This window comes from Pantherophis guttatus, chromosome 2 (assembly GCF_059756535.1).
Source record: "Pantherophis guttatus breed Tessera chromosome 2, ASM5975653v1, whole genome shotgun sequence".
NCBI lineage: Eukaryota > Metazoa > Chordata > Lepidosauria > Squamata > Colubridae > Pantherophis > Pantherophis guttatus.
The window spans coordinates 14,997,204-15,022,433 of record NC_142064.1 but is presented as its reverse complement, the minus strand read 5'-3'; the positions used below and the strand labels follow the sequence as shown (position 1 = coordinate 15,022,433).

The following is a 25,230-nucleotide window of genomic DNA, read 5'->3' as shown; positions in this document are numbered from 1 at the left end:
TCCATCTTCAGAGATGCCTTTGAAACAAATCAAAATTAACTGCTTTAGAAAAAGTCCAAATGTCAGATCTATCCACTGGTATCAAGAGAAGCCTTCAAGTTCTCATAATAGATACAGGTAGTCCTTGATTTATGACCACACTTGAACCCAAAATTTCCATTGCTAAGCAAGACAGTTGTTAAGTGAGTTTTGACCCATTTTATGACATCTATTGCCACATTGGAAAATACCCTGATGTTGGGAAAGACTGAAGGCAAAAGGAGAAGAGGATGGCAGAGGATGAGATGGTTAGACGGTGTCATCAATGCAATAAACATGGATTTGGGTAGACATGAGGAAACAATGGAGGACAGGGGGGGCCTGGTGTGCTGTGGTTCATGGGGTTGCAAAGAGTTGAACACAATTGAGCAACTAAACAACAACAATATACCATGTATGAAAGCAAATACAGAATTCCTATACTATATGTAGGAAATTTTGTAAGACCTCTACCTTAAGTGCCACTGGAACTTAAGAGGTCTTTTGTAAGACCTCTACCTTAAGTGCCACTGCTACAGTATGTGGAGCTACCTTGCATAATGAACTACTGAACTGAAGCTGATAGCCATTTTGGTGAAGAATGTTCTCCCTTGGACTCTTTTTAGTCACCCATAATGACCCTCAGATTCTTCTAGAAAGAAACCCAGTAGAAGGAACTTGCAGTTGGGAGTGGAGACTTTCCTGAGCATCTGAGTTCTGCCTGAATTCTGACTTGTTCCTCAAGCCTTTGTTGTTTGGTTCTCTCTTGATTTGTCCTGTGTGCTCCACAGTTTCTCTTCAGGCTTCTGGTTTATCTGTGATTCTTGCTTTGTCGAATAACCATCAATCCTGGCTTGTTCTTGACACTGGCTACTCTCTTGTTCCATTGTTTACAGCTTTATCTTTGGATGCAGTAAACTCAATTTCATTGAGGGCTGCATCAGGGTTGCGTTTGACCTCAGGGGGCTGAGGTAGGCATGGCCAAGATGGGCATGGCCAGCTTGAAGTCATGTGTTGGGGGCGCCTGTGGGGGCCCGAGTGCTTTGCCAGTGAAAACGGGCTCCCAAGCTCCGTTTTTGGTTGCGATGGCCTCCTGCAACCCTCTGCCAGCGAAAATGTAGCTCGCACAGCCCTCCCAAACTCCATTTTTGCTGTCAGAGGCACTGCGGGCCAGTCCTTCACTGTTTCCAGGGCAGCACTGCAGGCCAGATCTAAGCACCCTGTGGGCTGGATCTGGTCCATGGGCCTTGAGTTTGACACCCCTGCAATAAATGGATAACCATGTGCTCTTTATGGAAGGAGAGATTATTCTCTGGGGAGAATGTTTGTACCCTTTGAGTCTTAAATACCCAATGCACATGGACATTGAAGTATCTGAGGTCAAATAATTTCTCATCGTATCATAGAACAGGTGAACCTGATCGACCAAAATCCCTAAAATGGAACATTTTTCTTTAACTTGATATATACTGAGGTATAATTCTCTGCAGGGCACCCAATGAGTTATTGACCTGTTCTAATAGGAGTTGTCATCCAACATATTTGTAAGGCTTCAAGTGGGAGAAAGTTAAAACAAAATGAGATAGTTCACACGGTTTTTTGCACAATATATTACAGGAGTTTTTAATGCTCTATGCCACTCCCTACAAAGGCACCTTAATTTACACGCTGGAAACACATTGCTCTTCACAACTGTCTTTCTAATATTCACTGCAGCTCTTTCCCATACATAATTTCTTTGAGATAAATCTGGAAGGAAATATTGATTTTAAAACTTGACTCAGATGACCAGCAGCTCTGCTTTGTATTAAAAGTTATGTTCATTTCCTTGTCTTACATATTGAAGTCTAAAGCTAAAAGCAAGTTGATGGTATTGATCTAATACAGTTATCCAGGATGCAGGATTTTGTCCTCATTTAAAGCTGCTCTCACAAAACAGCATAGTATGATTAGCTGTAGAATTTAGTCCTAGCTGACTGGCAAGTACTTTCTGACAACGTGCAGGTGACAGAATTATCTCCTTGGCATTTGTCTATCATGGGATGATGGGTTTATTTACTTTAGTCATGCACAGGGCACTGATAAATCTAACAAAAAAAAAAAAAAACCCTACAAATTCAAAGAATGAATTAAAAGACTGTCAGCTTTACTTCACCATTTTATTTATTTATTTGATCCTCTAAAACGAAGGCCTCTATTTAGTTAACAATCTCTGTGATGGAATTGCATGCACCATAGGCTGAAGTCCTTCCAAGGGAAAAATAAGTCTCTTTCCATGCCCATCTTTTTATTCCCGAAATCCTGGCTACATATTATACTCTGCAAAAATGAAGAATTGGCCAAATTTGTCCCAGAAAAAAAGAAAACAAGAGAAGATTATCAATTTTTTCCCCCTGCATTTACTATCCATGGTTTGTCTGTGCTTATCTAAGTCTCTGAAGTAATTTATTTATTTATTTGTTTATTGGTTTGATTTATATGCCACCCTTCTCCGGAGACTCAGAGCGGCTTACAATGCGTTAAGCAATAGCCTTCATACTTTTGTATATACCTACTTAGTAGGGCTTTCGCCCCCCCCCAAGCGGTGTTCTTTTTTATACAAAGTCAGCTTATTGCCCCCACAATCCGGGTCCTCACTTTACCTACCTCGAAAGGATGGAAGGCTGAGTCAACCTTGAGCCTGGTGAGATTCGAACTTGCAGTAATTTCAGGCAGCTGGTGCTAGTTAACAGCACTTTAGTCTGCTGTGCCACCAAGACTCAATTCACTTCTCAACTCTCCAAAAAGAGTACGATTGCTATACAGCAGGGTCTCCTGCTTGAACAAGAGGTTGGACTAGAAGACCTCCAAGTTCCCTTCCAGAGCCATTCTATTCTTTCACTTCTCTGTAAATCTTTTACTTCCTAAAGAATCTGGAATTATTCTTGGCATCTCATCTGTCTCACCATCCATGGAAGATATTTTGCAATATTGTTTTAATGTTTGTTTTATTTGTTTTATAATTTTAGCCACCCAGAGTCAATTGGTTGAAGAGCATGGCTATAGAAATTGAATGAATGAATGAATGAATGAATGAATGAATGAATGAATGAATGAATGAATGTCTATAACAGTCTAATGCAATATTCCCTAATTCTAAAAGATCTGGACTAAAGAGGAGAAGAGCAATCCTTTTAGAATAATAAACCACAATGATAAACCTAGTCTTAGGGTGAGGTACAATGATGGTCTTATTCCTCCTACGTATCAAAAGGAACGTAATGTTAATTTGTTTGCATGTGGAATAAATCAAATTTGGATTCTCCAGTTAGATATCTGTGCAAAACAACTACCTTTCAAACAAAATATATTTTGGGCCATGAAGTCATTCAGGTGTTATGATGGACTTCCTGACTTCAAATTGCATACAAGCTGAGTATATATATATATATATAAATAATATAGTGAAATCTGTCAAATAAAGGTCTTATTCAAGGACCACACGCTGTCAACAGGAGAGATTTACAACAGCAGATTTACAAAAGCAGCCATTAAGCCCCGAAGGCCATATGCACCATTCCAAGTGCCACACCATTGACTCCAAACTCCAAGAGTTTGCTTCTTCATCAGGTGTTCAAACTGCTACCACTGTCAATTTCCTAAATTATTGGTGTTTGAAGAAAGAAAAATAGAGTAACAAGATCTTCCACCCCACATTTGAGTTGTAAAAGGGTGCCCTTTCTGCAGGAAGCTACTTGTCAAATATTTTATAGCACAGTAACTTTTGTTTCCCTAACTCATCCACTCCTGGTGGCCTCGTGCTCATCTCCAGCACTGTTAAAAATGAGATCTGTCTCTCTTATCCCAAGAATATTGCAATAAGTCCTGAGCTTTTAAAATATTGCTAACCTATGTTAGTCCTCCATACTGATATATACCTTCTACTTTTTCTATAAAAGTTATTTTCATAATAACTCTATCGTGGGCACTCTGCAGATAGTCAGATATTACCCAAAAGAAACTTCAGCATGTGGGACAGAGAAGCAGTGTTTGAAATGTTCCGATTTGAAAAATTCTCAGACTGGATAAAGACTGAGATGTATGATACCAATAGCATTTAGACATATATACCACTCCATACACAGGGGATGCAGTGGCTCAGTGGCTAAGATGCTGAGCTTGTCAATCGAAATGTTGGCAGTTCAGCGGTTCGAATCCCTAGTGCTGCGTAACTGGGTGCGCTCTTGTTACTTGTCCCAGCTTCTGCCAACCTAGCAGTTCGAAAGCACGTTAAAAAAATGCAAGTAGGAAAACAGGGTCCACCTTTGGTGGGAAGGTAACCACGCTCCGTGTGCCTTTGGCATTTAGTCATGCCAGCCACATGACCACGGAGACGTCTTCGGACACTGCTGGCTCTTCGGCTTTGAAACGGAGATGAGCACCGCCCCCTAGAGTTGGGAACGACTAGCAGATATGTGTGAGGGGAACCTTTACCTTTACCACCCCATTGCTCTTTATAGCAATCTTTGGCAGTTTACAATGTAGATGTCAGTGTTTCGAGTAACACACTCATTGAAAGCAGAACTCCATGGCAGGTAGATTTCTCAAAGAACATGTTTATTGGATGCATTATATTGGCACAACCAGTGAAAACCAACTCTAAAAGTTCCCGGAGTTTTCACCTAATAAAAAGAGTAAAACTTCTCTCCTCCCAGGTGTCACTAGTTACATTGTTCATGAATACAGCTGGCAGGTTCCTCTCCTCCTTCACCACCACCTGTTATGATGACCTTGGTTCCCACAGGAAAACTTTTCATTTTGACTGTTAGCTGGGCTATCTACTTCCCCCCTCCCTTCCCTCTCTCAGGCTTCATGGCAACTATGAGGCAGCACAAAATGGCTTAAGCCAGGTTCTTTTTAGAGTTGACAGTAGAAGCATTATTTTCCATATTACCCCCAACAGTCTGGATCCCCATTTTATCAACCTTGGAAGGATGGAAGGCTGAGTCAACCTTGAACCTGATGAGATTTGAACTGCCAAACTGCAGACAGCTGGCAGGCAGCAGAAGTAGGCTGCAGTACTGCATTCTAACCACTGTGCCTCCACTGCTTATACTACATACTAAATACTACCAATGCTTTATAAAGCCTTAGTAGGACCCCACTTAGAATACTACATCCAATTTTGGTCACTTTGTTATAAAAAAGATGTAGATACTCTGGAAAGAGCGCAGAAAAGAGCAACAAAGAGAGCTGGAGGCTAAAACATATGAAGAATGGTTGCAAGAATTGGGTTTGTCTAGTCTAGGGAAAAGAAGGACTAGAGGTGACATGATAGCAGTTTTCCAATATATGAGGGGCTGCCACAAAGGAGAGGGGTCAACTTATTTTGCAAAGCACCAGAGGGCAGGACAAGAAACAATGAACGGAAACTAATCAAGGAGAGAAGCAACCTGGAATTAAGCGGAAACTTCCTAACAGTGAGAACAATCAACCAGTGGAATGACTTTGCCTTCAGAAGTCATGGGCACTTCATCACTGGAGGTTTTTAAGAAAAGACTGGGCAGTCACTTGTCTGAAATGGTATAGGGACTCCTGCTTGAGCAGAGGGTTGGTCTAGAAGACCTTAAAAGTCCCTTTCAAATGTGTTATTCTTTTATTCTCTCTCCACCACACAGATGCCCCTGGATCTAACATCTCCCACTTTATGCATAGCATAGCATAGCATAGCATAGCATAGCATAGCATAGCATAGCATAGCATAGCATAGCATAGCATAGCATAGCATACCATACCATACCATACCATACCATACCATACCATACCATACCATACCATACCATACACCATACCACTTTTGTTCTGTCCCCTCCCACGAGTGGCCTTGCAGAGGCTCAAATAGCCCAGCAGTAACAAACGCAGACTAGATAGACTGAAGCTGGCCCTTTAATAAATAGTTCTCTTCCAAAGCGTTTATCAGTCCAATAGTTACCAGGCAATGTTCCAAAGGCCTTGGCAGACAGACAGCAGGCTACTGCAGGAATGCAGGCTCTTGTCAAAACACTCCAGACTAATAGTTGTAAATCCACTAGATCCAAAACGCCAACAATTTGTTCACCACGACTTTCCAGCCCAGTCACACTCTTTTTATACTTTGTAGGGTGTGGCCTACATCTCCTGACCACACCTCTTGAGACGTGGCAATAGCTCTCTACGACGTCTCCTACGTCTCTCTCTTGCATCCAATAGGGGCTCCCCCTCGGCATTATCGGCCTCCGTTTCCTCCTCAATTTGGCTGCGGTCCAGAGGCACGTCAGCAACTGTCAGTTCTTGCTGACTCACCAGTGAAGATGGCCCCTCTGGCACATAGCTCGTGACAGCTTCCTCCTCTTCCATATTATCCTCCGACTCAGCATGCGAAGATAAATCAGCCTCCAGGGCCAGCGTCACAACAACTTTACAACTATACATAAGCATAGTAAAAATAACTTGCAAAAACATCAAAACCCAATGAGAACCCAATTAGTGTACTTACACTCAGGTTGAGTTGCCACCTTGATGGGCTGTGAACTTTCTCCTGGTCCCCATTCATTGTAGGCCACTACTCGGAAGGTATAGGTCTCTTCAGGTTTCAGATTCCCCACTGTAAGCTGGAGCAACCCAGATTGGGAGGTATTCAGTGCCCTCTCCCTAACCAAAAAAAGAGCAATGCAAGAAAACACAAATGTCAGGATGAAAAAAAAAAAATCCAAACTAATGTTCTAGGAGGCTTCATAAAATCATAAGGGAGAGAAAATTGAGGAATGGCTGTGATTAACTGTCTAGGGCTAAACAGAAGACGAAGGACTTTCTATCTTGCTACGATCATTATCATTTTATATACCTCTTTTTATTAGGTTCTCAGTGCAGTATCTAACAGCGAATCATCAATATCTTATCGCATAACAGAAAAGCAAAATCTAAAGTGATAAAACAAAAATACTGACAAGCATAAACTAAAAAAAAAAAAAGGATGGGAACAGGAGATTAAAGCACCAGCTAGTACTAAAAAACAAAACAAAAAAGAACCACTGAAGTGAAAAATAAAATAAAACAATGAGCATCTTGAATAGTTACAGAAAGAAAAATCCCCTCCCCTCAACTTCTACATGACATCTGTCCAAATTTACTATTTACGACACAGAAGCTACGGTACTTATTGTCGCAGTAAATTGGTATGAATATTGTGTACTGTTTAGAAATATATTGTTAAAAATATCAATCAACACAACTTTATGGTGTGTGGTAACAGTCGAATAATAAACATCTCACCAATTTTAACTTGGTGGAAATCTCTCCAGACAAGAACTCCTAGGTCTCTAGCTGTGCTGAGCACTAATAACACAAATCCGTATAGGATGAGGATAGAATATCACAGCCAGATGTGTATGTAGGGTTATATTAGCCCATCCAAAGGGATTGTGGAAATAAGGAGGGGAAATCAGAAACCTGGTTAGGCATGTTGAAGCTTATTAATAAAGGAAAAATAAACACAACACTTAACAACCTGTTGTTTGTTTCTCAAACAACATTCATAAAACAGATCTAGGTGGAATAAATGGATCGACTGTTCAGGAACTGAGTGAAGTTGTGTCAAATTTGTGAAGCTGTAAGAGGTTCATCTATCCACCTTCAAACTGTGGGCTTGTCCCCAAGTCAATGATTTAGGATTTAAGAGCAGGTTGAACAAATCAGATGGGTAATATATGTCATTAGGCAAAGCAAAATGCGACCTGGGACTTTGAAGGACTAGAACCTAGCACCCAAGTTGAGGAACAATCCATGTCTCACTGCTTCTAGTTCTGTACTTGCTCCAGATCTGACCTCAATGTAGGATCTATGCTACCCAGTGTCATATTTTGTGAGATGGGTGGCTATAGACCAGAGGTGGGTTCTAAATTTTTTTACTACCGGTTCTGTGTGTGTGGCTTATTTGGTGGGTGTGGATTATTTTGTGGGCGTGGCTTGATGGTCATGTGACAATTATTTAGGATTTAGCAGAGGTACTGATCTACCAGGCTGTACCGATCTACCCATTTATTTTTGCAGGCACTGGTCTACCCATTTATTTTTGCAGGCACTGATCTACTCATGTATTTTTGCAGGCACTGGTCTACTCATGCATTTTTGCAGGCACCGGTCTACTCATTTGTTTTCTTTTAACACTGATCAGCTGTAGGGCGGCCCTTTGAAGCCCCGCGGCAAGAGTTTAAACAGTTTTTTTCCCTCTAGCCATCAGCTGGGACTCAGGAGGCAGCAATAGATTAGGGGTGGGGCCAAATAAAAGGTAAGAATAATGCGGGGTTGGGGGGGGTTGGGGGGGTCTGGGGGGGGCAGAACCAGTTCAGTGATGTAATATTGTCACCGCTACTGGCTTGGTGGAACCGGGTGGAACCGAGAGGAACCCACCACTGCTATAGACGAATAGGATGGATGGATGAATGGATGGATGGATGGATGGATGGATGGATGGATGGATGGATGCTGGATGGATGGATGGATGGATGGATGGATGGATGGATGGATGCTGGATGGATGGATCTTGACTGTCCCAAAAAAGCCTCCAACTGGTGAAGGACAGGGAACAATGAAGCACCGCGTTACATGGACTGTCACTTGGGAACTTCCAAATAAATTAGTTCTTGCAATCACAGCTGAGCTGTGCTCCGATCCAAGCTGGGAATATTCAATTGCACCTGAAAGCAGAACAAGAAACTAATGGATGGAAACTAATCAAGGAAATAACCAATCTAGAAACAAGGAGAAATTCATTAGAACAATTAATCAGAAGTTATGGGTGCTCCATCACTGGAGGTTTTTAAGACAAGATTGGACAACCATTTGTTCGAAATGGTATAGGGTCTCTTGCTTGAACAAGGGGTTTGACTAGAAGACCTCCAAGGTCCCTTCCAATTCTGTTATTGAAAAAGGCAGCTGAACACTGCCCCAATGTGTGACAGCCTAACCCTATTTCCATCTTTTAACTCCAAATTATAATCACTTTCCTGAAAAGCCCACCTCAGTTATGCCTGTACCAATCAAAAACTCAGCTGATTTCAAACTATTATATAGCGCCTCTGCTAATTTCAACCCTGGACAATTATTGGCTCTTTGAGAAAATTTTGCAAGCTATGAGAATAACCTGCAGCCCTTCATAAAAATGTATGAAAATTAAGCCACCAGATTAATTTCAAAATCTGTCTCCAGGAAATTAGTTCAGGCCACTTAACATGGTTACTTGTCCATTTTCTTGTCCATGATAAACACAATTTTTCTGTCTTTGCTAGTTTCCCTTAAAAAAAATCTGGGAAGTTCCTATATTGCAAATAGCAGTTTTGGAAAAATATTTTTTCCATTTGGAAAATTAAGACAATGAGAAAGCATTAAAAAGTTTGTGGATGCCCCTTCCTTGGATAATGTTAGTTTGAACTATTATTTAAAAAGTAATTTAATAGTCATTTAATATTTCATTGCATTTGATCTTGTAGGAGATGTTCAGACTGTGCCCAAGGGAGGGATCAAGTGGATCATCAGTCTCGAGTCCCTTTGAGCCCATAAGAAATCTGAGTCCAGCCCACTTTGAATTCCGCTGTCTCTTATCTACTGCCTATTTGCTCTGACTATTAGTTCAGATTCTCGCAGAAAGCGCAAGCTTGCAATAAACCTTTATATTCTTTTGAACTGCCCGGACTTCCTGATTTTCCCGCACTTGACGGATACTATTTCATTGTACTAAAGTACTTTAGGTGAGTCTCTATTTGTCAGAAAAGTAATAGTGTTTATTTTTTTAACAACTTGTTTTGTTTGTTTTAAAAAAACAAACAGTTTCATATTGCATGGAATCCTTGTTATGCTTTAGATCACCTATTAATGGCCCGAAAGAAACTAACTAATCTATTATCTCTATAATCTATTCTCTGGAAAGGAGAAATGATAGCATTTTTCTTTCTTCACTCCCAACTTCCAATATTTATTTCATAACCACTCTTTAGGCTATTATTATATAAACAAAATTAAATAAGAAACGAAGCATGGCAAAAATTACATAATTTCAAATTTGCCCAAAGAAATACTGAGTAATGGGTTAAGAGCTCAAACTATCACAGACCATTAAATATGTGTCTGGGTGAGAAGTTTTCAAAACAAACATAGATACAAACAAGGTTTGTAATTCTGTCCATAATTCAGCAGTAATTCTGTCCATAATTCTTTTGATGTGCTCTGTTTTCATTGACATCACATCTGAAACAAATGCAGTGGACTCGACTTAATCCACTTGCCCACCCCCAAAGTTAAGTCATGCTTCGCTTCATTCTCATTACTCTCATCTTAGGTGCTTACTGGAAATATAGAGGCTTTCTACAAGGACTGCAAAATACAGTCATAAAGCCATAAAGAATGTTGATAACGGAGTCCCTGGAAGGCAGGTTAACAATGCTTAACTCCGCATGTCAATTGCAGCATCCGATCCCATTTGATTCCAGCTGCAGCCGTTCATATTTATTCACCGAAGATGTTCACTTGCAGTTAATGTTGTGCAAAGCAAGAGAATGTTTTATGCTACTCGCTCCCATTGCTGAAGCTTTTGTTCTTTTGTTTCACTCACATCGCCGCGTAGGGTGTCTTCTGAATTTTTAGACAAGGATGGAATAGATAGGATTTACGAAGGCTAAGAGTGATCTATGGGTTTATGTTTATCTTTATTAAAAGCTCCTCTGCAGTTTCTCCTGGCATTTGAAAAATATCCCAGGTTTGATTTTTATCCAATTTCTTTTCTTTCTTTCTTTCTTTTTTTTTTGACCTATTACATGTCAACATCAAGACGTGTGGGTGAGCATGTAGGCGTGTGTATAACTCTCATGAAAAATGAACAAGTTTTTCAACTGAACACACTGATTTTGCTAGCAGGTTTTACTCCTACCCTCAAAACGACGCTATAGAGCACTGCACACCAAGACAACTAGACACAAAAACAGTTTTTCCCCGAATGCCATCACTCTGCTAAACAAATAATTCCCTCAACACTGTCAAACTATTCACTAAGTCTGCATTACTATTACTATTAATCTTCTCATCGTTCCTAATCGTCCCATTTATGACTGCATGACTGTAACTTTGTTGTTTGTATCCTTACGATTTATATTGATATTGATTGTTTCCTAGTATGATTTGATTGCTTATTTGTACCCTATGACTATCATTTAAGTGTTGTACCTTATGATTCTTGATGAATGTATCTTGTCTTTTTATATACACTGAGAGCATATGCACCAAAGACAAATTCCTTGTGTGTCCAATGACATTTGGCCAATAAAGAATTCTATTCTATTCTATTCTATTCTATTCTATTCTATTCTATTCTATTCTATTCTATTCTATTCTATTCTATTCTAGTCTAGTCTAGTCTAGTCTAGTCTAGTCTAGTCTAGTCTAGTCTAGTCTAAAGTTACTTTAGTGTACAGAGTTTCCAAAATCCTACATTTAGGTGATTTGTTGTTGTTGTTTAAAGTTGTGAATTTTATTGCAAATATTGAGAACAATAGTTTGGCTGACATAAAGCAGGAAAAGACAACATTGAAGAAGTTTCTTGGATGAGAAGCCAAATGTCTTCAAGAAGTGTGTGTGTGTGTGTGTGTGTGTGTGTGTGTGTAATATTCTGTACAGAGTAAAATAGTTTATCAGTATATTGTTAATCAAAGTGATTAGTACTGAACTGAAAACAACAGGATGGTACATAATCAATCAACAAATTGATATGTTGGGTATGTCATTATACACAGTAGCATTATTGGATATAATGACAGCAACATTCTCTTCTCCAGGTGCAGCCAGAAACCAAAACATATGGGGACTTAGTAGGAAAAAGTGCTTATATTAGTTTCCTTTATCTCATGGAGGCAAATCTCAGAACCTTTACCTCAGTGAAGATACTCACAGTACAGGTTTCTTCCATCAAGGTCAATTAAACTACCTTGCAATGGCCTTATGAGCAAATATCTGGAGAGCAATCATATTGATTACCCTGAATTAATTAGATTTGAAGGATATTTAAATTAAATTAAGTTAAATTAAATGTGAATCGTTTGTCCTGACCATGGGTGTATCCCAACTACTTTTCAAAGTGTGGTCCCAGTATTTAACGGTTAACTGCAATCGCTGTCCTAAAAAAAAAACTTAATGCAGATTTAAAGAATGTTGAAAAGTGACTGGCAGATAGAATAACTATAATCACATACATTTATTTTCTTTGTCATCCTGCATTCCTCACTATCCGTGACTCATGACTTGGTGGGGGGGAGAGATGTATAAGGCCCGTGGTGGTACGGTGATTAGAATGCAGTATTGCAGGCTAATTCTGCCGACTGCCAGCAGTTCGGTTTTCACTGGCTCAAGGTTGACTCAGCCTTCCATCCTTCCAAGGTGAGTAAATGAAGACCTAGATTGTTGGGGGCAATAGGCTGACTCTGTAAACTGCTCAGAGAGGGCTATAAAAGTACTGGAAGTGGGATATAAGTCTAAGTGCTATTGCAAGTCTTCCATGAAGTTTAAGAGCCAGCAGTGAAGGTGCTGGCTTAGAAACCAGAAGACTCTGAGTTCTAATTCAGCCTTAGACATGAAAGCCAGCTGAATGACTTTGGGCCAATCAGAAAGAGACTGTGAGTTCTAATCCTGCCTTAGCTGCCTCCAGCTAGATCACTTTGGGCCAATCACCAAGAGACTGTGAAATCTAGTCCCATTTTGGGCATGAAAGCCGAGTGAGTGACCTTGGGCCAGTTACTGTCTCTCAATCCAAGTCACCTCATAGGGAGGTTATTGTAGGGAATATAGGAGGAAGAAAGAGTATCAGGTATGTTTGTTGCCTTCAGTTGTTTATAAAAACATTAAAGGCAGGATATGAAAAAACAAAAATGAGCAGATATGTACAATGGCTCTTCAGTCAACCAGCAACTGTGAATTGCATTTTGGGGCTTTCAAAAATTCAGGTGATTAAACAAAAACGCAAAATGCTTCATAATGCTTCATTAAGATTATTTTAAAATGTGTTGGCAGCGAGGACATGCTGAGAAGTCATGGAGAAAATGAGAAAATTGCTAAGTAAATGAAAGATAGCTTCAACTAATGATTCAAAAAACATGGAACTCTTCAGTGGCAGTTTGCATAAGAAAGGTACAGTAGAACAACATTTGTAAATGTTTCAGAGTGATAAAATATAATTGCATCATTTTTGCACATTTAGTAGGTAGCTGACAACTGCTGCTATAATCTATTAAATATCTAATTAGTTGCTTCAAGGTAAAAGAATCTTGGTAGCATTTCTGGTTGTACAATACTCAGTTAACAGAAAAATGGGCTCATGAATGGCATTATTTTTCTTTTCTACTTCCTCAAGTTACTTTTTTCAAATGAATTTAAAAGCTATTAGAATCATTTGGCCTGTTCAGTCCCTTATAGCCTAGAAATAAAATGTGGTATACAAACAAAATTTGATGTATAGGCCCAAAGCTGATTTTTATATATATATACCTATAGACACGATCTTGCCAGACTCTAGTATCTGCATTTACAATAAAATTTCCCTTTTATGATCCTGTAATCCCTTAATTCAGGGTAGAGTCGGGGCAACTGGATGAAGTTGAGAGTTTACTGGCCGAATGCCCTTCCTGACACCACATGAAGTTTGCAAGAGATATTTTTTTCTTTGTGCCTAGAGGAGAAACATCTGCCGCTATCTAGGATTGAACTCTCAACCTTCTGAATGGGAGGCGGGCATCTTCACCACTAGGCCACCACACCGCTCATGTCTGCATCCACAATATACTCTGTGAACTATTATGGAGAAGCTGCCTTCACCTTCTTTCTCACACATATAACATCTAAACTGAGTTGCCCCTTACTCCTCATACACGCTTGCAAGTACCTCTCCAGCCTCCACCCCCACCCCCCCTCCTGGCACGCGATGGCAAAAAGGTTAGCTATCACTGCCCTATATCATAAGCATAAGCTTTGAGGGAGATGCCATAGGACTTCAGCAACCCAGGCATGTATAAGGACCGGAGTCATGTCATAGAACAATGCAATGCCAGTCATGGGGAAACTGTCAATTCTGAAGCAAAATCACTGTTATTCTGCAACACCAAGAATCATTCAGTTCTCAGGAGTTACAGTAATTTGTCTGACAATTTCTGTGCATGCCTCAGGTTAATGTCAGATCCGCTATTATTATAAGGAGAAAAATAGCTCTGTGGTTAAAAAAAAAATGTATAAAAAATAAATGACTCAGTATTCTACCCAGGCACTTAAAGGAAACTGTGTATAGTTTGTTCACGCTGAAAGCCTGAAAGTTCACAAGACCGGAGGCTGTCATCACCACCATACAAAGTCTTAAATCGTTTCTTCAAAGTTTTATTTTTTAATTAAATGTGGCATTTTAAGCCCAATGTTGAGTGCTTATACCCTCTAGCTAAATGGATGATGATACTCCTTATATAAATAGATTCTACTAAGGAAAGCTACTGTGTTTTATATTGATTATTTCATGCAAATGTTTGCATAGTAAACCATTTATTGTAGCCCCTCCTCTCCACAATCATAACAATTTTAAAATATATCTATATTAGAAGATACTATTCAAACCAGGGGGTTTCAAGTTTGGGAAACTTAAAATTTATGGACTTCAACTCCCAGAATCTCCCAGCCACTATTCTGGGAAGAAATTCTGGGAGCTGACGTCTACAGGTCTTAAAGTTGTTAAACTTGGACATCCATGATTTAAACAGTTGAAAAGTGTTTGATTTCTTTAGATTTTTTTTTTTTAAATACTTTGCAAAATAATTGACATGATATCTGACTATTCTAAAGCAAAGGAAGGTGGAACTTGGTTTGTATTTGCATGGAAGCAATGAGAAAATACTTCAGTAGCATTTCACATGGCCATGAATTCAATTACAACTGAGTTGAAGTTGATACTTTCCCTGTTTTTAACTGCCTGCCATCCTAACACTGATGGATCTCTAACTCTTCACAATATAGTCTTTGCTCGGAAGGGAACCCACCCCACTGATGGATTTGACAGGTATAGATTCCAAGGTTAGAGACTCAAGATATAGAGCAGGTTATTATAACTGGTGCATTATTGAAAACACTCAATTGGTAAAGTTATGTGAAGCATCATCCTTCTGTAGGATGTTCTACTATGATGAGACACTTGACTTCATCTCAACAATTGGTTAGGACAAATTGACCTCGCTGAGTTAGTTTATCTTTACAAATAGGATTTCTCTGCATGGGTATGGATGGAGATTCATCCCATAACCAATTATCTCTTAGTGGACTTTTAACCTATTTGCCTTATGAAGAGGTTTCAAAACTAGGAGATTTTCTTAACTACTTGTTAACTTCTCCTTGGCATCTGATGCTAATATTGCCATGTTTAGAACATTTGCAGTGTTGATAACTTTATCTAAGGTGAGTAAGTATCAATTCCATTAATCTCTTGCCCCTCCTGCTATTTCCTAGCAACCTACTACACAACCATCCTTTTGTTCCCCTAAAAAGCTGTATACACCTTATGAATATATTCACATATTTCATTTGACTCAAGAAAAGGCAATTAATCTTCCTGACTTCAAGATGTTGATTACGACATAGAAGGCCCTGAAATCTTCACCTTTGCAAACCTGCCAATTACTCGTTGTTTGGGGAAGTCTTACTGCAAGTCTTTAAGAATCACAGAGCACCAACTGGACTTCACTCTGGATTTACCAGAATGGGACATACCTTCTGAAATATTCTCTCCCCTCAACTGTGTGTAGCACCTATTTTTTCATCTTTTAAGTATTTGTTAAAGATCCGTTTATCTTTTTTGAACCATCACTGGATGGTTTTTGTTCCTAATTCCATTGTCTCCCATAATTTAGCATTCTTATATCATATTTTATATTTTGTTCCTGGTTCATTTCACATGCACAAACACACACAGTGACCATATGCTAACTAAATGAAAGGTATGATTAAAAATAAAGCAGAAAAGGAGAATCTTTTCTAGAGCAGTTGAAACAGAATATATACATACATAAACATTCAAAATCTATCTATCTATCTATCCATCCATCCATCCATCTCTCCCTCCTTCCCTCCCTCCCTCCCTCTGGACCTCATCCATCTCTCTCTCTCTCTCTCTCTCTCATTCCCTCCCTACCTTCTCTGTCTGTCTGTCTGTCTGTCTGTCTGCCTGCCTGCCTGCCTGCCTGCCTGCCTACCTATCCATCCATCCATCCATCCATCCATCCATCCATCCATCTATCTATCTATCTATCTATCTATCTATCTATCCATCCATCTCTCCCTCCCTCCCTCCCTCCCTCCCTCTCTCCCTCTGGGCCTCATCCATCCATCTCTCTCTCTCTCTCTCATTCCCTCCCTACCTTGTCTGTCTGTCTGTCTGTCTGCCTGCCTGCCTACCTACCTACCTACCTATTCATCCATCCATCCATCCATCCATCCATCCATCCATCCATCCATCCATCCATCTCTCCATCCCTCCCTCCCTCACTCCCTCTGGACCTCATCCATCTCTCTCTCTCTCTCATTCCCTCCCTACCTTATCTGTCTGTTTGTCTGCCTGCCTGCCTGCCTACCTATCTACCTATCTATCTATCCTTCCCTCCCTCCCTCTGTACTTTATCCATCACTTTCTCTCTCATTCTCTGCCTACCTCATCTGTCTGTCTATCTATCTATCTATCTATTATCTATCTATCTACCTATCTATCTAATCATCTCTCCCTCCCTCCCTTGTCCGTCTATCTATCTATCTATCTATCTATCTATCTATCTATCTATCTATCTATCTATCTATCTATCTATCATCTATCTCTTGCATCAATCACTAGGTAAATCAGCTTATATGATTCATGCAGATCTCAGAATTTGTATTTACTTGGTGAAGAAGAAGTCCTCCTGTGTCTTTAGAGGTATCCAACATGATCCAGACCTACCTCTTGATGCTGTCTCTGGAAAAATAGACTGCATAGGTCTGAATGTTCCCTTTGGCCTCTGCAGGTGGGCGCCAGCTGAGACGGACAAATCGGCTGGAGACCAAGACAGGGACCACGTCTCGGGGAGCAGAGGGAAGGATCCTGGAACTTGGGATAGCTAAAGAAGGGGAAGGAGAGGAATTTATCAGGCAAACAGATGGTGTAGGGGTCGCAGGGTGGGAGTGAAGCACTGTCATAGGCACAACTAACATTTCAGAAAACACAGGGCTAGATAAATCAACTGTGGCTAGGATAAACACAGGGAAAGAGAGAGAAAGAGATTTAAAAAAAAAAACTAGCCATAAAACCTTTCCTTTAAATGCATCAACAATTCATATATATTTTTTTACAAATCTATAGATTAGCCTTTATATAAATATCCTCCTCTTTTTTTCTAACTCACTTTTCTGATTAATAATTCTTTTTAGCAGGGCTATCACAGCTGTGCTGCGAAAAACTGAATATTAGTTGACAACCAGGAAATACAAATTTGTATGTTGGGTTGCCATTTAGTAGATTTCTGGATTCCACAGTGCAGATATGGTAACCCTTTAAGCATTCATTAGCTTACCCACTCTTGTGTTACCTTTGTTGTTTATCATAAAATTATTAGCCAATTTTACATTTGGGATAATTAAATCACAGTTTCTTTTAAGAAAAAAACGGGAATATAAATGTCATAACCCAACATTTCTGTAAGTGTATTTAACCAGATTGGATTTTGGCAAGATATTTACAGGTAAATACAGGTAGTCCTTGTCTTACAACCATAATTGGGACCAACATTTCCTTTGCTAAGCAAGGCGATTGTTAAGTGAGTTTATTTTGCCCAGTTTTATGGCCTCTTTTGCCATTAAATGAATCACTCAGTTGTCAATAAATCCATTGGCTTCTTCCATTGACCGCTTGTTGGAAGCTGGCTGGGAAAGGTCAATCACATGACCTCTGGACACTGCTATCCTTGTATATACATGTGGGTTGCCAAGCACTTGATTTTTAATCACATGACCATGAGGATGCTGTAAGTACAAGGACTGGTTGTAAGTTACTTTTTTTCCCAGTGCCATTGTAACATTGAACGGTTGCTAAACGAATGTTTGTAAGTCAAGGACTGCCCTTATCATACAAATGTTCCACCTTAAAAACAATTATTGTTCTATTCCTAAGAATTCAAAATTAGGATACAACCCAGAATGTCTTAGCCATTCTTATGTCTTCCCAATTTCACAACTAATGACATGCAAAATGCAAAATGCCTGAAGATAAAAAGCATATCACAAATAGCTTGGGCTACAGTAACATCATGCTTCAGAAGCAACATAATCAATAAAAATAAAAAAAGAACAACATTGTAAAGGAAAACAAGGCGTTAAAACGAACACTTCCCAAAGTATTGTGAAATAAATTGATTTTCACAAGTAAGCAATTGAAGAGGGACAATATTTGAGAAAACAGTCACAGTTGTAAGACTGAAGTTTGTAATGTAGAATGCATTTATTACAGTCATGTGTATCTTTGTAGGCTGAGGGGCTTCCAAGCAGCATAATTGATCAGAAATGGGGGGGGGATATTTAAAAGAAATAAACTGCAGCCTTTGAGAATCCTTTGGCTATGACAGTTGGTGCTAATTTGAAGAGTGGAAATTTCCACTTGGGTTGACAAGTTGATATTTTATGTATTTGATTATTTATTTATAGAAATCATCCAGCCAGAGCTGAAGAAGCTTCTTGGAGGAGAAGCAAAATGTCTTCAAAAGAAAAACCAGAAAGTCCAGTTGCCTCTTGGAAAAAGCACCTTTGGGACAGCTGTGACCTGGATGACTGAGAATCTCCATAGTAGTCTATTTATTTAATTTATTATAGCTGCTCATCTCAGCCAAATGACTCTGGATAACTTAGAATTTTGAAACTATAAAACAGTTTTAATAGTTACAAACAATAAAACAATAAAAACATACAAAAATAACCAACTATCAATAAAGCTAAAAAAAAAAAAATGGAGCTCTTAACACATTGTGAACCCCAGGTGTACATAGCCAAATTTTAAAAGCCTAATGAAAGGCCAAGATTATTTCCGAGTGGAGGATATTCTATGAAGAAGGGGCTACAACAGAGAAGGCCCATCTCCTAGTTTTCCTTCTCTTTCTGCCTTCAGGGAAATAGACATCATGGCTTTATAAGAGTGAAGATGAAAGAATCCATATGAATAGGCCTCTATGCAGTGGTGGGATTCAAATAATTTAACAACCGGTTCTCTACCTTAATGACTGTCTGGGTGTCTAAGTTTTTTTAAAAAAAAATCTTCTTGTATTTGTAAATATTGTCAAATCAAATCCATTTATAGAAGCTGAAAGCAAGACAAACCCTAACCAAAGAAAGACCAATACTTCAATAGAAATTGCTACCATAGGTAAGTATAGGCTGATTCACCTTTCTATAGAAGTGCTTTTCTCTCTGTTGTTGGTCAACAAGATGTTAACCCCTCTAGTTGGGAGAACTCACTCATACTTCAAAGTTCCTCTGAAATGCCCTTTGTCTGGAGAAATAGCCGACCTATCTGGCACTGTCTTTGATTTCAGTATATAATCCTTTTTAAAAAATTCAGCAGATATTCTTTGTGTAGCTTTTTTCTCAAAAGAGCCTTGGTGGCGCAGCAGACTAAAATGCTGTTAAAGTAGCACTTAGCTGCCAGCTGCCTGCAATTACTGAAAGTTCAAATCTCACCAGGCTCAAGGTTGACTCAGCCTTCCATCCTTCTGATGTACGTAAAATAAGGAGCCGGATTGTGGGGGCAATAAGCTGACTTTGTATAAAAAAAGAACACCGCTTAGGGGGGGCCAAAAGCCCTACTAAGCAGGTATATACAAAAGTATGAAGGCTATTGCTTAACGCATTGTAAGCCGCCCTGAGTCTCCGGAGAAGGGCGGCATATAAATCGAACCAATAAATAAATAAATATAACCTAACAAAAAGAATTTTCAAGGAATGAGCAGCCTGAAGAAGTAGACAGGAAGGACTGACAAGAATTTACCAGTTAACGTTGTTGGTGGGATTTTCCTCTAAATCTAGAGTTTATACTTGGCTAACATCCTTGCCTGAGAAAATAATAACAAATTGACATTTTCCCCCACCAATGGAGCTTTCATTAAGAAATGAAATAACAATGAAGTGACTGGAATTACCAAGGCTCAAGTCCACCTTCAGCCATGGAAACTCATAGGGTGATTTTTGATGAACCTGTCAATCCAACTACTGTTATTGGACTCTAGCTGGGGAGACCTATGGTTGTTTAGATAAAGAGAAACCTGTGTAGGCCATCTAGAATTCCTAATAAAATGAATGTTTATGCTCCTGCCTGAAAACAAATGGCAGGCATTTGTAGTAGCCTTCAAGATGACAAAGAGAAGAATTGTGGAACTTGGCGATTCATCTCCATGAAAACAGAAATAACATGTGCCAGCTAGCACTAATGATGTTACCTAGTTTGGATAATGAAATGTCTGCAAGAAAACAACCGAGCTCAGAGAGCACCCAGGGCAGCCCGGTTGATTCCATCAGCTTGTGAAGAGTGTTGTGTTATGGGAACATGGATTAATGTTATGATAAAACAAAATCCACTGTTATGTCTATCAGGGTTCCAAGTAATACATCACTGACTATTGGGGGCGAGTCGTTGGCCCCTTCAGAGAGGGCTTGCAATCTGGGAGTCCTCCTGGATATGCAGCTGTCCTTGGAGGAACATCTGACGGCTGTAACCAAGGGGACCTTTTGTCAGGTTCGCCTGATTTGCCAGTTGCGGCCCTTTCTTGATCGGGATTCCCTGTGCACAGTCACTCACGCCCTCGTCACCTCTCGCCTTGACTACTGCAATGCTCTCTACATGGGGCTCCCCTTGAGGAGCACCCGGAGGCTCCAGCTGGTCCAGAACGCAGCAGCGCGGGTAGTGACGGGAGCAGCATGGAGCTCCCATGTAACACCGCTCCTGCGCGAGCTGCACTGGCTCCCGGTGGTCTTCCGGGTGCGCTACAAGGTGCTGGTTATCACCTTCAAAGCGCTCCATGGCATAGGGCCTAGCTATCTTCAAGACCGCCTGCTGCTACCGACGACCTCCCATCGACCCGTGCGCTCCCACAGAGAGGGCCTCCTCGGGGTGCCATCAGCCAAACAGTGTAGGCTGGTGACCCCCAGGGGGAGGGCCTTCTCTGTGGGGGCACCTACCCTCTGGAATCAACTCCCCCCAGAGATAAGGAGAATCCAGGACCTCAGTGCCTTCCGTCGTGCCCTTAAAACCCATTTTTTCAAGCAAGCCGGGCTGGCTTAAGAAGAAATTTTTAAATGTTTTTTAAATGTTTTAAATGTTTTAATGGGTAGTGAGTTTTAATTGGGCCAAATTTATATATCTTTTAATTGTTTTTTAATATTTGTCCTGCATGTTTTCTAATTCTGGCTGTACACCACCCTGAGTCCTCAGGGAGAAGGGCGGTATAGAAATTCAATAATAAATAAATAAATAAATAAATAAATAAATAAATAAATAAATAAATAAATAAATAAATAAATAAATAAATAAATAAATAATACGCCATCAACAAACAGGAATCTGAGGCAAGCAAGTTCCTCAAAGAACTGGTTTATTGGACATATCATATTGGCACGGCCTGGTGAAAACTGAAGGTTCCCATGGTTTTCACCTATTTAAAAGTAAAAATTTTCCCCTTTTCCCAAACAACCAGTCACATAATCCAATCAAGGTGCCATCTGGTTGCCTGGTAACTTTACTCCTCCTCTCTCTGGCCACCTGTGGAAATGTCCTTGGTTCCCAGAAGAAAGTATTTTGTTTTGGCTACAAAAGCCCAGCTATCTCTATTTCCCACATCCCTATCCCTCAGCTCCAGTGTGGCAACACTGAAGCCTCAAAATGGCTTTGGTCAGGTCAGCTTCAGGGTTGACAATGTCTTCCTGCTGATCCTTGTGGAATCAAATAATATTTCCAATAACAGCTCCAATCATATTATTATGGGATTCAGATATAGTGTTTATGACAGGAACTTACAAATCTGTCTGTTGAGGTGATGGTCCCAGTTATCCATTTATTGTAAAGGACTGGAAAGGGAAATAATGATATTGCAGAGGAATAGTATGTTGTGGCCGGCGGCGGCCGGCAGAGCTGACAGCAGAGTTGGACAGTGAGGAGGTTGGGGAGGAACTTGGGCCAGTCCTGGGGCCTGGGGAAAGCTCGGACAAGGGCTCTGTATCAGAGGCAGAGAAGTGGCAAAGGCCATCTGATAGTTCTTTGCTGCTTCTAGAGTCTGACAGCAGTGAGGCAGAAGAACAGCAAGAGCCTGTTCCCAGTGTGCACATGCGCAGAGCTGCCAGACAACAAGGACAATTAAGAAAACAGGGTCGACTTGGGAGTAAGGCTTGGAGATGATTGGCCCCTCCCATAAAATATAAAAGAAGAGCGAACGGGACGTGAGCTTTTGCAGGAAGCAATTAGTTCATCTGGTCAGTAAAAGCTGTGGAAAAGTTCTGTTTGACTCTGTGCTAAGTTTGGCCTTGCCCTGCATTTGGCAATTAGTTCTCTGGCAGCATTCCAAGGGAGATAAGGTGGGTGTTTGTAAACACTCCCCTGCAAGACTGTTTGATAAGCCTTTCAGACTGGGAGTGACAATAATTCACAGCCGTATGAATTAAAGAGGTTTGTCGGGATTAAGTTTGTGCTGTATACTTTCTAAGGAAGCCTAGGTCAGAACACAGTATTTGGTTCTGAGAAACCATAGTGACTTGTAAACATGCATTTCCTGTCAGGATAGACCAGGTCAGGAAACTGACTCTACATGAAAACTAGAATTATATAATAACAGAATGAAGCAGTCACCAGGAGTAAAAAAAAAAAAAAAACCCTATTACCAGTTTTGTGGGTGTGGCTTGGTGGGAGGTAATGTGACTGAGGGGGCGTGGCCAACTTTTTTTTTTTACTTTTAAAAGCATTTTTTCTACAACCTCTTCGGCTGAAGAGGTTGTAGAAAAAATGCTTTTTTAAAACAAAGCCTCTGATGATTGTGTAGCTCAGATAGGCATGGGGTGGGAGCAGGGATTTTTGCTACCGGTTCTCCGAACCACCCGCTGCCATCGCTACCAGATCGGGCGATCTGGTCCACACCGGAAGCATTTCACCCCTGAACTCACCCACAAACACACCCACAAATTCCACTGCAAGATAAGATCCGAACACAGCAATTGAAAGGTGTAACTTATTCAAAACAACAAGAAGCGTTTGAAAGAGAGGAAATGGCACATTGTATGTTGAAAATATTCACATAAGCACAAATTTTTTTTCCAAGTGAATGAATTATACTATAGAGAGTAGAAGGATCAATAAAACAATAGTTTCCTGCTGTTTGCTATTGCCTTCCACCAAAGAGAAGGTGTGGTTGCTGTGATTCAAAAACAAACCATAGCTCTTTCAGAGAAGAAGGGAATCCCCATAATGAATTTTAATTATCCCTACATCTGTTGCAATACAAACCCTGACAAATTTGGTTCTTCTGTGAAATATATGACTGCTGACAGCATTCTTCTAGGGCAGGGGTGTCAAACTTGTGGTGTCACGGCGGTGTCATGTGACGTATCATGACTTTTCCCCCCTTCGCTAAACCAGGCATGGGTGTGGCAAGTGCATGGCGCATCTGGCACCGGGCCCCATGAGTTTGACAGCCCTGTTCTAGAGAATGGCAGAAAGACATTGAGGAATCCTAATCAAGAGAGGAAAACATTGTGAATGGAGTGGATGCAATAGGAACATGAATAAAACACTATGTAAAGCTGGTGTTCACGAGTTTAAGGGAACCTATGGCTGGTAAAGGTGAATGTTAAGGTTCCCCTTGGACATGTGTGCTAGTCGTTCCCAACTCTAGGGGGCGGTGCTCATCTCCGTTTCAAAGCCAGAGCCAGCGCTGTCCGAAGACATCTCTGTGGTCATGTGGCCGGCATGACTGAATGCCAAAGGCTCACAGAACACTGTTACCTTCCCACCAAAGGTGGTCCCCATTTTTCTACTTGCATTTTTTACGTGCTTTCGAACTGCTAGGTTGGCAGAAGCTGGGACAAGTAAGGGGAGCTCACCCCATTAAGCGGCACTAGGGATTTGAACTACTGAACTGCTGACCTTTAGATCGACAAGCTCAGTGTCTTAACCACTGAGCTACTGTGTTCCTAAGTGTAGTCAAAAGTATATGTTGGACTTCAAAAAGACGGGATTTAGTAAGCTTTGGAGAATTATTAGTAGAACTCCTAGCAGGAGAAATCAATGAGAAAAGGATTACAAATAGGTTAGAAAAAGTTTGTAAAGAAAGGTAATAGTACTATAAAAGCACAGCTGTAAACAATTTAAACAAAGAAAGAAGGAAGACAGCCCAAATGGTCTTCCGGGTGCGATTCAAGGTGTTGGTTACCACCTTTAAAGCGCTCCATGGCATTGGACCTGGATACTTTTGAGACCGTCTTCTGCCAACAGTAGCCTCCCACCGGCCAGTCACAGAGAGGGTCTCCTCAGGGTGCCATTGGCCAAATTATGTCGGCTGGCGACACCCAGGGGGAGGGCCTTCTCTGTGGGAGCCCCTGCCCTTTGGAATGAACTGCCCCCAGAAATTCGTAAAATCTCTGATCTCCGTGTGTTTCGCTGTGCCCTCAAAACCTTGTTGTTCTGCCAGGCTGGGCTATCAATGTAAAGATTTTAATTGGTTTTTAAATATGGGATTTTAAATTTGGGGTTTTATAATTGGGCCTATCATTTAATAATTTTAATTATTTTTAAATTTTGTTTGTCTTTGTGCTTTTAATCAGGCTGTACACCGCCCTGAGTCCTTCGGGAGAAGGGCGGTATAGAAATAAAATAAATAAATAAATAAATAAATAAATAATATTCAGTCTGAGTTCACAAAATCTTAATTAAGATTTGAGAAGAACAACAGTCAAAAACAACATCGTCATATGTATAAGAGATGGAAAGAGGAGTAAGTCATTAATCAACATATTCAAGTGGTCTAGAATTGAAGAGACAGCATTATATTCTTTGGGAAGAATGAAGGCAAATTATGAAGAAGCTGAAAAGTGAGACTGATAAACATGGGCAGGGAATACTCACTCAGTACTGTATAA

General features: G+C 40.3%; 1 protein-coding gene across 1 annotated transcript in view; it reads right to left on the bottom strand.

Annotated features, from left to right (window-relative positions):
* DCC (DCC netrin 1 receptor) overlaps positions 1–25,230 on the bottom strand; it is a 1,302,851-nt gene that overhangs the window by 301,562 nt on the left and 976,059 nt on the right. The window contains exons 8-9 of the mRNA XM_034401555.3: positions 17,033–17,189; positions 6,533–6,687 (exon numbers count right to left, since the gene is read on the bottom strand). Of these exons, the coding sequence (XP_034257446.1) occupies positions 6,533–6,687; positions 17,033–17,189 (312 nt within the window). The remainder of the gene's footprint in view (positions 1–6,532; positions 6,688–17,032; positions 17,190–25,230) is intronic.